Source organism: Nesoenas mayeri (genome assembly GCF_963082525.1).
Source record: "Nesoenas mayeri genome assembly, chromosome: 27".
Classification (NCBI taxonomy): domain Eukaryota; kingdom Metazoa; phylum Chordata; class Aves; order Columbiformes; family Columbidae; genus Nesoenas; species Nesoenas mayeri.
Genome location: NC_137555.1, coordinates 2,377,244 through 2,390,841, shown reverse-complemented (window position 1 = coordinate 2,390,841; position 13,598 = coordinate 2,377,244). Strand labels below are relative to the sequence as shown.

The following is a 13,598-nucleotide window of genomic DNA, read 5'->3' as shown; positions in this document are numbered from 1 at the left end:
TTCCCTGGCCTTCATTTGCCTCAAAAAATATTTAAGCAGATAGTAAGTCTAAAAAAACCACCCACAACTATGTCTGACAATACTGATAGGGATACAATGAACTGATTTAGATGTAGCAAATAAGCAGTTAACCACAGAATGTTAGGGATTGGAAGGGACCTCGAAAGATCATCTAGTCCAATCCGCCTGCCGGAGCAGGAACACCCAGATGATGCTACAATATCAAGGGTTAAGAGCTAACATAAGTTGAAGTCTACTGAAGTACTATAATATTATCCAAGCCAGTCCATGAATAAAACCAGACATATTTGAGGTCATGCTTCACGCTGCCCATTTTAAGAACTTGGAAAAGTCTTAAGTGCATATTGTAGAAGAATTAAACTTGCCTGTCTGATCCATTCCAACAGCATTCAAATTTGTCAAAAATGCAATCATTCTCATACAGTGAACAAAGTTTACTTCTGAGGTATTCATGCACCTGGAAAAAAACATTCAGATACACTGAATATTAAACTTGCATACCTGTATTCTGCTCGACAAACATTTCAAATGAACAAATACCAGCAGGTCACTTGGCGTGGGGTGAGAGACATCTACCAGAGCCTGGCAGTTCAGAATGCTTTCCCTCTCACAGCAGCTGTCATACTCTCACTACCTTTTCAGATATCTGAAAGGTTTAATCAGACTTTGCATATGTCTAAAAATCATGCTTTGGTGACTGATCTTCCTCCTAGATATGATGAAGAAGATCCCTTCACAAATTTTCTTATTAAAAAAAAAAAATCACAGCAATTTTCAGTGCTGGCTAAAAACTTCTTCCCAAAGGAAATTGATTGCATTCCATTTTCTCCAGGAAAGAACAGGAGAATATAAAGTCAACTGAAGACTAAGAGATGTGCTATCTCACGGCTGACAATTACCTTTCCACATTGCCACTGTGTAAGAGAGAGGCTTTTTCATACCCAAATATGGGTTGGGTTCTGCAATCAGCCTGCAAACAGCAAGATCCTTTAGCAGGTGTGTGGAACCCAAAAATCTCACTGATGCTTTGCCTGGACACAAAGATCTATAGACAAAAATTTAACTGCCACATCAAGACTATGAGTAAGACTCCACATCCTTCAATGTTTTAATTTCTAGCCCACGTATCTTCACCAAATACCTGGTATGTTTCCACAGGTCTATTTTCCATATTTAAATCCCAGATCTTCACTGACAGATAATCTCTAGTCATCATATATCGACCACTATGGCTAAATTTGACATCAGATATGGAAGAGATGATTTCGGAGAAAAACGATCTGTTGCTAGGATCTTCTGGCTCTTCAAACACTATATAAAAATAAGACAGGCATTTCAAGAAGTAAGTTTGTGTCCTTTCCAATACAGGATACACCCAAATTAGGTTAACATTTTCTCAATAAACTTGCCACGTTGGGTACTCCGCTGGCATCATATCACACAACTTTCCACTAGAAAGCCTAATCAGTTGCCATACTCTGAAATATTCCATTTTTGTAGCATGGCAAGGTCAGATTCTAAGTGGACTGCTCGCTAATATCTGGAGTCTTCATTCACAGAGGCAAGATTTCTAGCATCAAGTACAGACCAAACTAGGATCTGACCTCCTGAAGTCTGCAGAAAGCCATTCCCAGTCCTATAGTCCAGGCAGACTCCCCTGCTTAAGCCGCAAATAGTTTTATTCACTGCTTTAGCAAGATATGAACCTAATTTAAGATACTTAGGGTTTAGATCTGTTCAATACACTACAGAAATCCAATACAAATATACACACACAATATTCAGTGTTCAATACAGACAATGCCCAACTCAGAACTTACATTTTGAATGCCTGTCACAGAGTGCTGATGCTCTCATGTCGCAGAGACGAATCGTTCCTTTACTGCTGCTGTATACAAATGTATTACAGCTGTTTGGGTGGAACTCGGCAGCTGTTATCACCTCTGTGAGCTCTTCCATGTTGGCAGGCTTAATATCTACAATATCTACAGCATTTTGTTAAGAAATTTCCTCCAGTTTTCACACTGTATTTTTCAACTCTACTGTATTCAGCTGTGCTTTTTCAGGACTTTGGGACACAGTCACAAACCGGATAAGAGTTACAATCAAGTCCCACAATACATATAGAAATCAACTGCAACATTTCATTCTATATCAGTTTGAAGTTAATTCTTGTAACAGCAAAAGCCTGCTTAATTTTTAGCTCCACTTCAGCAGTAATTAATTCTATACTACATATATACCACCCAAGCTTTTTCATGCCGAACTTTATTTTGCTGAAATTCTCATTCGTCTACTGCGTTATAAAGAAGGCATTGTGATTTCTGCTTGGGATCCTGCCGATTTGGCCACTGCTCCTAGCAATGGAACTGAACATATTCCTGTGATCCTACTGCCTGCAACATTTGTAGGTGCATTTGCAAGAGGAGCTGACGGTTAGAATGTGAAAAAGCACAAACATTTTCAAGATAAGGATGGTACTTCTGACCTTACTTCTTACTGCAATTCAAGACAATTTCCACAAGATAGTTTACTATAATGCTGCTTTCCAGAACTGCTCATCTCATTTGAAACCTTAAGCTTGTTTTTATTCTCCCTAAAGAGTGTGGTTTTCACCACGCAAATGACAACTACTCATACTGCTAATGCTGAGCTACCTCTCAAGAGCTAAAAGCCTTTACAACTACTAGGGAGAAATAACTGGGACACAGAGAAACATGCTACACAAAGAGCTTTTTGCGAAAGGAAATAAAATCCAACAGTTTTGTTGTAACCAAACTGTTCCCATAATACAAAACACTGCAAAAAAGATACTAAAACTTCTGTCCGTAATTTCTAGGTGCCACAGGTTAATCCGCAAGTCATCTGCAGATAAGTACGTTTCATAATCGCTATTAATGGAGATGGAATTGATGTGATACGTGTGAGCATTGGCAAATATTCTTCGTGGACTAGCTTCAACCATGAGGTCCATGGGCCTGAATACTGGCACCTGCAAAATATAAAGCAAAAGAGGTTTGAGACAAACATATTACAAACATATTAACACTCAATCACGGTCCTTCAATACACCAAGCCCATTAAAACATCTCAAAATCACCTCAGAAGTAACTGAGTCTGCTAAGTGGCATCACAGAAAATGCGAAGTTAATCATCTGATGAGGCAGCTACTGCGCCACAGGCTGATCTGTGTGCCGGGGGGCGAGAGGAGAAACCACTTAAATGTGGCTAATTCAGAGAGGGAACTACTCACCCGTAGTGTTGTAACTGTAGTAGGATCCCTATACCGTCCATCTTCTTCCTTTAAATTATAACCTTCTGGTCTTTTGTCCCTTTCACTGATTTTCCATAACTTTATTGTTTTATCTGTAAATAAACCAGCCAGAGTTTAAAATCCAAGCTGTAGCAACAATACTAGTTTTCATAGTTGATGCGCTTCACCACGAAGCCTTCGAACAAGACAAGACACCTACTTGTATCAAAAAAGACAAAAAAACTGCTTGGCTAAAATAAGGTGAGATAAAAAGCATTTAAAAGACCTCCTCCACACTTTCTTTTTATAAAAGTAATATAGCAAGTTTGTTAGAATCAGGATCGTTATGAATGACTAATACAAGCTCTCACACAGTTATACACATAGGAAGGTAATGAATGACAGCTTAGCTGTGCTATAAAGCAACTACATAAAAAATGACTAATATACCACCCCACATTGTGGGACTTCTCCATCCAGGTAAGAATGAACAGCAGGAGGGCTGAGCAACATAACTCTCATGTAGCTGCATCCCTAGGTAGGTGCATTTAAAACCAACTTGCTTCCAGCCTTTTAAAAGTGGCGAGGATTAGACAAAACCCTAATTTATGTCTTGTTACATAGGTCAGCTATTAAGTCAGAACTTACCATTTGTAGACAATAAAAACTGAGCAGCATTTTTCTGGGGTAACCACCTAATTTTGTTGATCTTCTCTTCAATTTCTAAACTTTTCAAGTAGTCGAACTCTGGTTCATGGCTTTGAAAGGTACTGTAAACATTGTATTCTCCCCTACTGTGAGACTGGGTTTTGTTCTAAAAAGAGAATTAAATGATCAAGATATGTATGCAATGTACAGAATGCTTTTCAAGGCTGCAAGGCAGAAGCCAAAACTATACATTTATGCAGCAAGATACACAGATGGAATGCTAATGAGCATAAGAATAGGTTAAGACTTCTATACTCTATTGTTGCCCAGGCCAGATTTGCCATGAGTACTCTTTGGTGTACAACTTGCCTTATTTTAATAAGCCTGTGGAATAGACAAAATGAGGATCATCCCTTTTACAAGAGCTTGATTACAGTTTCTGGCTAAGAAAGCATCAGAGAAGAGACAGTTATCGCAGCAGCTTCTGATCACTAACGCTTCCAGAAACTCCCCTCAGCCGTGTCAATAATATCTTCAGCAAGTTCTCATATTAATTCTGAGCAGTTGAACTTAAAAACTAACATTTTGCCTAAATATTCTAGGCATGGTAAGTTAAAAAGAAAAAAAACAAACCACCAAACACACATAACTCAAAAATATTAATCATTGTCCCATCTTTAATTTTTCCACCTTTTTTGGGGTTTTTTTAAGGAGAATATTCCCCTACACAGCCACACGTATGGCAAATCTACTCTGTGGGTAAGTTTGGCTTGCTGGGCATAAGATGGGAATCCCACACATCACCTCTAAATTTACACAAGCAGCTCCACTATTCTGGTTTATAATCTCCTCATTCCCTGAGAGCTTCTAAACTGCTTAAGAAGCTTTTGCTTCCTCATTCTGGAGAGGATGGTGAAAAAAAGCTTAATGTCTCTTCTGAACACATCTTGGACATTCAGTCACACCTGTAGTTAAGCCTGTTCAGGGTAGAACTGTTTGGAAAACTGAAAAACCTCCAAACTTGCATGATTCCTCTTTCTAAAAGCTGTTTTAGGCAGGGGCTTCAAAGCACTAATATTGCACTGTGTGCACTGAACATTAAGTTTCCTCCAATGAGCAAGGTGGCAGAAAACTGAAACAATTTCTGAAAGAGTGCTCACTAGGTGTAATTCAAGCTTAATTTTGTGATATATTCCTGTTCCACCCATTTCAAGAGGTTGCACCATCAGATGCCTTTCCTGTGATATGTTCTTGACTGGGGTCATTGCTCCTTCCTTCTCCTGTCTCATGGCCATCCCTTAATATTATCACTAAAATACACTTCTTGATATGATCCCTGCTAGCCCACGTTTCTCACATTCCTTGCACCATTGTATCTTGCTGGCAGAAATTCTCACATTTTACAATAAGCTGAGGGGCGGGGGGGAAGTGGAAAAATGCTTAGAAATAAAATTTGGCTCTGGAATGTTGTACCACACCTATCAATTATATCGGCTTTCCCATCCTCGAGAACGGAAGGAACTTTGTACTCGTTCTCAGTTAGACCTACCAAGTTGGGCAGTTTAAGTAAATCCATTGTGCTTTAGGAAATGCTGGTCATGATTCAGGGAACTTTCCTTCAGTTCCATAATGACTGAGCCTTAAAAATGCTTCTTGTGTACTCTAGTAAAACTCTACAGGACTGGAATAACATATACAACCAATAGTATACAAAATCCATCCTTGGAATAAAAGCAATGTTTAAAACAGACCATCTCATGGTACCCAAGGTGGGGGGGAATCAAAACAAAAGGTGTTGGCCCCAGTGCCTTATGTTAAATTCCAATTTAGGTAATTACAGGCTGCCTACGCAAATTCCTCCTTGGGTTTCAATTAGATACAGCGTTCATTTCCTGCCCGATCCTTACGCAATGTCACTCACTCCACATTGCGGAAGGGCTGCCACATTCCAACCCAGAGGCGGCAGCATTTTGGCAGTGGGTAAAGTTACACAAGCTTGTAGAACTCTATACAGGGCACTTATGTTTTAGTGGTTTTCCTCCTGTATGAACAGAGTCTGTACAGCACCCTGGAATGCAGCGTGATAGAAGGTGGTATTTAAATCCAGCCAAAATACTTTAAAAGAACTGTCTTTTAGATGCTCCTTGCATATAAAACTTGGTCTAGACAGTAGTGCCTATGGTGTAACTAACTACTAATGCGTTAGGGAACCCAGACCGTCATTCATTCCCTAAACACTGAGGAGTGAAATTATGCCCAAACCAATTCTGTGCAACTTAATCTGATAATCCAGGTTGTTCTTACTATACCCAGATTCACAGATCGTAAGGACATGAGTCATGGGTTACGCATCAAAAACAAAAGTAGTAATTAAAGACAACTCAGTTGAAAAAGGCAATTAGCTAGTTAAACTTTAAGCTCCATTAAAGGATGCAGCTAAAACTCCGAGTGCAGGGCACCCCAGGAGTTGGTGCATGGAACTACGGGCCAGGGGAGGCTGAGGAGAGCTGAGGCACTGAGAACCCCCCAGCAGGTGGCACCAACTGACCACAGGGATATTCTCATAACCAGATGTTAGCACTGAAATGGAACAAAACACTAAGAGAACAAGTAACAACATGGATTTTCTCGGCAGTGCAATGACAGAACTGCCTTTTTACCCTCACCGTGACATAAGGTCTAACTATGGCCTTGGTTAAAAATCAAGCGCTCCACCTCAGCTTGCCCACCTTTCATGTGAGGGCAGAGGCCCCTTCAGAGCATTAAAGATTGGTCTGTAAAATTCTGCAACGACCAAAAGAACAACAATAAAACTAAAAGATATCTTTGCTACTATGGTTCTATTTTACCTGATTGATATCAGAATGGAAAAGGACATCTTAGGTCACAATTACACGCTCACTTAAGGGAAACTTTTATTTCCCCAACTACAGTGAAATTTGAAATCATAATCACAGCCAAGTATAATCACTGTAAAACAACCAACTTCAGCTTCCTCAAGGTCTTTGTGTCCTACCTCCCCTTTTTGTTTCCACTTTACACACAATTTAGACCACAGCTAAAGACTGTTTAAATATTAATTCCTTTTTAACAGTGTCCAAATTCTCAATAATTCTATCACCCTTGAATTTCATTAATCACTTATTACACAGGCATGCAATTTAAGCAGTTAGCACTCACCTCCTGCTCCTGTTGAAAGATGACAACTCTACCTCCTTTGTCTCCTGTTGCTAACAACTCTCCAGAATGGTTAAATTCTACTGTAGAAATTATATCCGCTGCATGGGAACAAAAACCCCACAAGTTACTAATTCTGCTAAATATAAGTGGCCAAGAAATCTATTACGAGTAAAAAGAAAATGCATACTTCAGTTTAAGTACACTTATAAAATACAAGTAGAGATGTCTTCAAAAATATGCAAGTCATTTTTTAAAGACGTACATTTGAAAACCAGTAACTAGTTCACTGTGCCAGAGTTATTTACATCTGGGTAGGAACAAGCCCAGGTTCCAGTGTAAGTTGGGGAATGACCTATTAGAGAGCAGCGTAGGGGAAAGGGACCTGGGGACAGCAGGGTTATCATGAGCCAGCACTGGGCCCTTGTGGCCCGGAAGCCAATGGTACCTGGGGTGGGTTAGAAGGGGGTGGTCAGTAGGTCAGAGAGGTTCTCCTGCCCCTCTGCTCTGCCCTGGGGAGACCACACCTGGAATCTTGTGTCCAGTTGTGGCCTCTCAGTTCCAGCAGGACAGGGAACTGCTGCAGAGAGTCCAGCGCAGGGCAACAAAGATGCTGGAGGGAGTGGAGCATCTCCCGGGTGAGGAAAGGCTGAGGGAGCTGGGGCTCTGGAGCTGGACAAGAGGACACTGAGGGGGGACTCATTCATGGTTACAGATATCTAAAGGGGGAGTGTCAGGAGGATGGAGCCAGACTCTTCTCGGTGACAACCAGTGACAGGACAAGGGGTAATGGGTTCAAATTGGAACACAAGAGGTTCCACTTAAATTTGAGAAGAAACTTGCTCCCGGTGAGGGTGGCAGAGCCTGGCCCAGGCTGCCCAGGGGGGTTGTGGAGTCTCCTTCTGTGCAGACATTCCAACCCGCCTGGACACCTTCCTGTGTAACCTCATCTGGGTGTTCCTGCTCCATGGGGGGACTGCACTGGATGATCTTTCCAGGTCCCTTCCAACCCCTGTCATTCTGTGTGAAACCATATTTGGGTGGACATGCTCAGACACCAGTGTCTATGGATGCAGAAGAAAAACAGCTACAGAAAATTAGGAAATAAATTCAAGAGACCATATCTAAAAAACTTCAGTATCTTTTCTGGATGAGGAAGGTTTACATTACCACAAGTATTTTTAAATGGAGTGCTAAAATTAAATTGTGGATATACACTGACAAAAAAAAGTCATGCCTAGTATCAAACTAGTTTCTTCATACAGCAAAAGGAAAAAGGATAAGTTACCATGTAAGCTCAAGCGCAACGATTCACATTTTCAAACGCACACATGTCCCTCATACTATCAAACAGTAGAATCAAAAGCCAAACCATTCTTCGAACACCAACTTCAAATTGCAAAACAACTACATAAATCTAATTTTCTGCAGAGAAAGTACCTCAGTTTTTTACATATGCAAGTCACCTTCATGTCAGTCTAATATAAACAACATCTCCATATTTTCTATTACATGGTGTCTTCATTCTCTGTTTTAGAGTTAAACATTGGGTACCTGCTCTACAGACTGAAAGCTACTGCTAAACAAAAGCTCCTCAGTCTGAGTTTCGACACTATTGTACAGCGTATCACAGAAGCGATCTTATCCTAGACAGCTACAGGGTTATTTCATTTTGAAGAAGTGAAACATGCAGGATTTTCCTCTTATTCGTTTTAACGCCAAAATACAACTTGCATCATTCTCAGTTTGTCCCGAACACCCGGGCGGTGGCCTCCGAGGATGCGAGCAAGCTGTTCTTTAATAACTGCATCACCCAGCAGCGAATCTGTTTGCAACCACAGCCCAGCCGAGCAGGCCCTGCAAACCCCTCACCCAGCCGCCAAAGATGCAGAGTCAGGGGTACCTGCAGCTCCGCTGTGTTTTCCACACAGCCACCACAAACTGCCCTACGACAAAGGATAAACACGGGATTATCCCGTCTCCATCGGCCTCCCGTGCCGTGATTATCTGGCACCGCTGACAAGCAAACAGACTGAAATGTCTCAAGAACACTGTGTTAAGGACATAAAGATGACGTAAGGGTGTATGTGATAAACCAGGATCCAGATCTCACACAGAAAAACCTTGATTTGAGGGCACATATTTTTCTCCCTGGAACGCAAGTTACTTCAGCCATTAATTTAAACTTGTTCCCAAACATGAGTGATTTATCTCGCATCTGTAAGACTTAATACTGCACAGCATTCTGATGAAGATACAGCATTCAATATGTGCCTTTCAGAAGCAAGCAGGGCACAAAGGTAACATACAATTAATCAACTCAAGTATACAGAAAAAGCAAAGGGCAAACCAAGCTATCTGACTATGCCATACAATGCAAACCACATTTTTCTAATACTCTGATAAGACCTTAAGGAAGTTATCAATTAATTGAAGAAAAACATGGTCACTCACCTCTCAATAGTGAGCAGTATACAGAATAATTACTATTTTGAACACTACTGAGAGCTTTAATACTGCAAGCTCTGCCAGACTTAAAACAGAGGAGACAATACAGCAAGTTATCAGATCTCAATGTGTACACATATGTGGAAGTAGAACAGCAAAGAAAGTTGCCTTAAAATATCTTATCTATCCATCTAAGAATAGATGGAGAAGTTCATCATAATACTTAGTGGTGACAGTCACTGAAAAGTTTTACAAGGTCACAAGCCTTAGGTTTGCAGACTTATTACTAGAACAGGCAGCAACAACAGTGAGAAAAGCCTAAAATTAAGGGATAAAACCTCCATTTTCTTGGGTCTGCTGATGTAATATATATGGTATTTAATAATCATCCAAGTCTCACATGTAGCAGAAAGCCAACCACTTTTCTATAACCACTCTAGACATTCTCACTGTTTGCATTTATTCTAACTTGCAAGATCATCCCAGCCTGGCAGTGATGTCCAAACTGGTCCAGGTCCTGCTTTGTCTCTGGGTTCAACTGTGTGAAGGAAATTCCAGGACTAAGATCCCCTCACCTCCAAAAGTCCAGCTCAGCCAGTGGTACCAAGGTCCTCAGAACTCTCCAGTGCCTGATCAACACTAAGCAGACGAGCTTTTCAAGTATTCAGATCAATTTTAAATTAGAAACAAAATGCATTCCTTAGCAGCAATCGCAACAGAAAATCACTAATTTTTAAACTAATAATTCTATAGAATACAATGTGCCTTCTACACCGTGATCTTGGACTGTTCCCTTTCCAAGGACAAAACAAACGTGCTGAAGAAGTCAGCAGAAAAAATATTTCTGCTTAAACAGTCCCAAACCAGGGCCGAGATGCACATTTTATATAAAAATCCGTACTGGAAAGCAAAGCATCCAATCATACACATTAAATCAAATAACTCACCGTTAAGAATATTGTATTCCCATACCTTGGTCAAAGAAAGAGACAGACATCAAGGCACTGGTGTTGAACTGGGTGGATTTAATAGTGTTTGAGAACTGACAGGGGAAGCATTTCATCTTCCGCAGTGCACTGATTCGCTTGTGTATTTTCATCTATATTAACACCCTCGTTGCCAAAAAAAAAAAAATTAAAAATAAAATAAAACCCAATGTTATCCTTTTCAAATGGTAACTCTAATTCCCATGATAGTTACGTGTAGGGTTATTTTAGTCCTTCAGCACCGCAGCGGGCAAAAGAGCATCTATGGAACGCGCTGCCTTCTCTGTGCCTCCTCCCTTCTGTGCGTGCGCTTCTGGCTCCAGTCTCTAGGTGGGAGCCTTGCAAGCACCGAGAGCTGCTCTGAGTGCTGCTCTGAGCGCCCAGGAGCTGGAAAATGATCCTTCTATCCGCACCAGGGAGCGATGGCTGAGGGACAAGGGGATGCACAGCGCTCTGTGTGACCAACACCACGGCTTTTCGGAGTATGATGCATTCTGTTGGTTACTGCTGCGCTCATTTCAATGCTTCCTCTTCAAATGCCAGTATCAGAGAGAAATAACCACCAAAAGCTTATCTGCTGACCATACCCCTTCACAGGATGCAGTCAAACAGCGTTATCTGTTCCAGACTTCCACAAAGTTCCCCATGCCCTGGAGATCACATTTCTCTCTCTGCTTCCCCCAGGCACCTTGAGACATCTTGGCCACCAAGATGCAGAGTGACATTTCAAGCGCTGAGATTTTAAAATACTGCAGGGCAACATCAAACACATCATTCCGACAGCAGCAACAAACGGGACAGAAACAGGTATCTCTGCTCCTGTAGTTTATCTGCAGTACCTGTACTAAGTTCTCCTCTTGGGACAGACAGCTCAGGGGTTACTATAGTGTTTAAATAGAAGTACTTCTTTGTACAGATGGATACAGTTGTCCTTGAGTGCCATTTAAATATCCCTTCATAGACACTGTCAACGTTGTAGAAACACTATAAAGACTATTAAATACTCCCAAAGAACAGAAGTACTTTGCTTGAAGTTCTGTGTTCACAGTTCACCACGCCAGAGGGAGACACCAGAAGCTCCCAAGCAATTCTTAACCAGGGGCAGACACACACTTCTGCACAATCATCATCTCCCAAGACATCAGCCACCCAACATAAACCTAACTTATCTTGAGCTCGGAAACAAGTCACAACTTCATAATTTTTTCGCCAATATTTATTACACCAACTTTTGCTATTGTGAGTAATTCCCCGTCATGTCAGGCAGGATTCAAATGGTTTAAAAACCAGACAAAACACTGAGGCTCTGGGCCAGTGCACTTAGGAAAGGTGAGGTCAAAACAGGCACATTACACTGGTCAAAGCCAGATCAATAAAGGCACTGACACAGCTCAAATGCTTTTTCCCTCTTTAAGGAAAGCAATGTTTAAAATACTAGAGAAGCGGTTGTGCTGAAGTTTTACCACTCTACACGTCTATGGAATAAGGGAATAAAATAGCTTTACCAATCCAAACAAGAAAAACAACGCTGTAATCCAATGTCTCAGTTCCAGAAGGCCCATTGTGAACCCTGCAAGGCAATTCTGTAACAAATCTGCTTCCAATAAGAGAATAAAAGGTATTTTATTAGCAGAAGAGGCTATCTATTTTAATATACCATGAACTTTATATAAACTCCGCTTATAAAACATGCTTGGTAGGCAAAACATGTCACCTACTCTACAGCAGCAAGTCAATCAGGGCAGTGAACAAAGAGTGTCTTTATTTCACCAGACCTAAAATGTTCCTGTGCGAGTTTTTGGAATCGGGTTGATCTGCTGCCTAAGCAGCGAGAGCAAGTAAATCAGTCTGTTTACACAAGTGGAACAATCTCCTGATGTTTTCAAGGGCTGAACAAAGAATTGTAGTATTTAAAAAGAATTCTGGTACTTCTTCATTGTTTATATACTTTCCCAGTGGCTCAAATGACCATTTCTGGAATTTTCCAAGAGAGCAACTTGGACAAATCTCATCTGTAATGGAGAGCGGGTTACTTGTAGGCTGGTAATTCTGTCCTAAGGAGTAAAAAGGCAATTTATTGACTAAATCGGAGCCCACTTCCTCAGTTTGCCAGCCTTAGGTAGAGAAGAAGCTATTTTGATCAAACTAAACATCAACTGATCATTCCAAGGACACCTCAGAAACCATCTGGAACAGGAAACATCAAGAAACCAACTTCTAGTTTATTACTAAAATCAAAAGCAGCAGCAAAGGAATAAACAAACATAATTAGGCATAAAGACCGTGAAATATTTGAACTGAACACAATTACTAAGCATACCTGACCCATTCTTGCTAGATTATCTCTAAAGATCAAGTCAGCATGCCCAAAACTGATCAAGAGTGTCTGTCCAGGACAACTTCCAGACCTTAAGTGTCTGGATATAATTTGTGAATTGCTTGGTCCTTTCTAACCCAGGGGTGAAGCAAACCCTTCCTGCTTCAGATTCCTAAACAGATGCAACTTCCAAAAACTCAAGCTCAAGTCACAGCTGCTGATGGAAAACTGTGACTTTTTATTGGACTGAGTCATCCCATCATCAACCCATTGTTGGCATGATTTCGATTTACCACACTCAGAGTCCTAATATATGAAGTCTCGGAAGCCAGATAGTAAAGTGTTAACAGTAAAGTGTAAAGGCTGTTTAAATCAGATTAAGAAGTGACTCTACATGTGTGTTCGCAGAGTTCCCAACACAGGATTCCACAACTGCCCGCCCAGGGAAAGAACAAGGGAGCAAAATGGTAAGCGCTATTTAGTACTGATGGTATAAAACACCCTCTGCATTCCAGCCTCATCCCTAATGCATGTGTGTAGAGGGGGAAGGGAACACAAGGATTCTATGCTTTAAAGTTACCATGACCCATTTTACTATTGACTTCATTTCCCTTTTCTTCATTCACTTTCAAGAGCGACTCTGCATTCATCGCGGCTCTCAGAAGTGACCAGGCAACAAAGCCAAAGGCAGCTGGGCTGAAGCATTCCTGCTGTTCAAGTGACTTCAAGGGGCATTCCAGAACTCATT

General features: G+C 41.0%; 1 protein-coding gene across 1 annotated transcript in view; it reads right to left on the bottom strand.

Moving 5' to 3' along the window:
* PPP2R2A (protein phosphatase 2 regulatory subunit Balpha) overlaps positions 1 to 13,598 on the bottom strand; it is a 29,919-nt gene that overhangs the window by 1,960 nt on the left and 14,361 nt on the right. The window contains exons 3-9 of the mRNA XM_080360222.1: positions 7,103 to 7,200; positions 3,923 to 4,088; positions 3,275 to 3,387; positions 2,836 to 3,013; positions 1,842 to 2,006; positions 1,163 to 1,332; positions 387 to 478 (exon numbers count right to left, since the gene is read on the bottom strand). Coding sequence (XP_080216348.1) covers positions 387 to 478; positions 1,163 to 1,332; positions 1,842 to 2,006; positions 2,836 to 3,013; positions 3,275 to 3,387; positions 3,923 to 4,088; positions 7,103 to 7,200 — 982 coding nt within the window. The remainder of the gene's footprint in view (positions 1 to 386; positions 479 to 1,162; positions 1,333 to 1,841; positions 2,007 to 2,835; positions 3,014 to 3,274; positions 3,388 to 3,922; positions 4,089 to 7,102; positions 7,201 to 13,598) is intronic.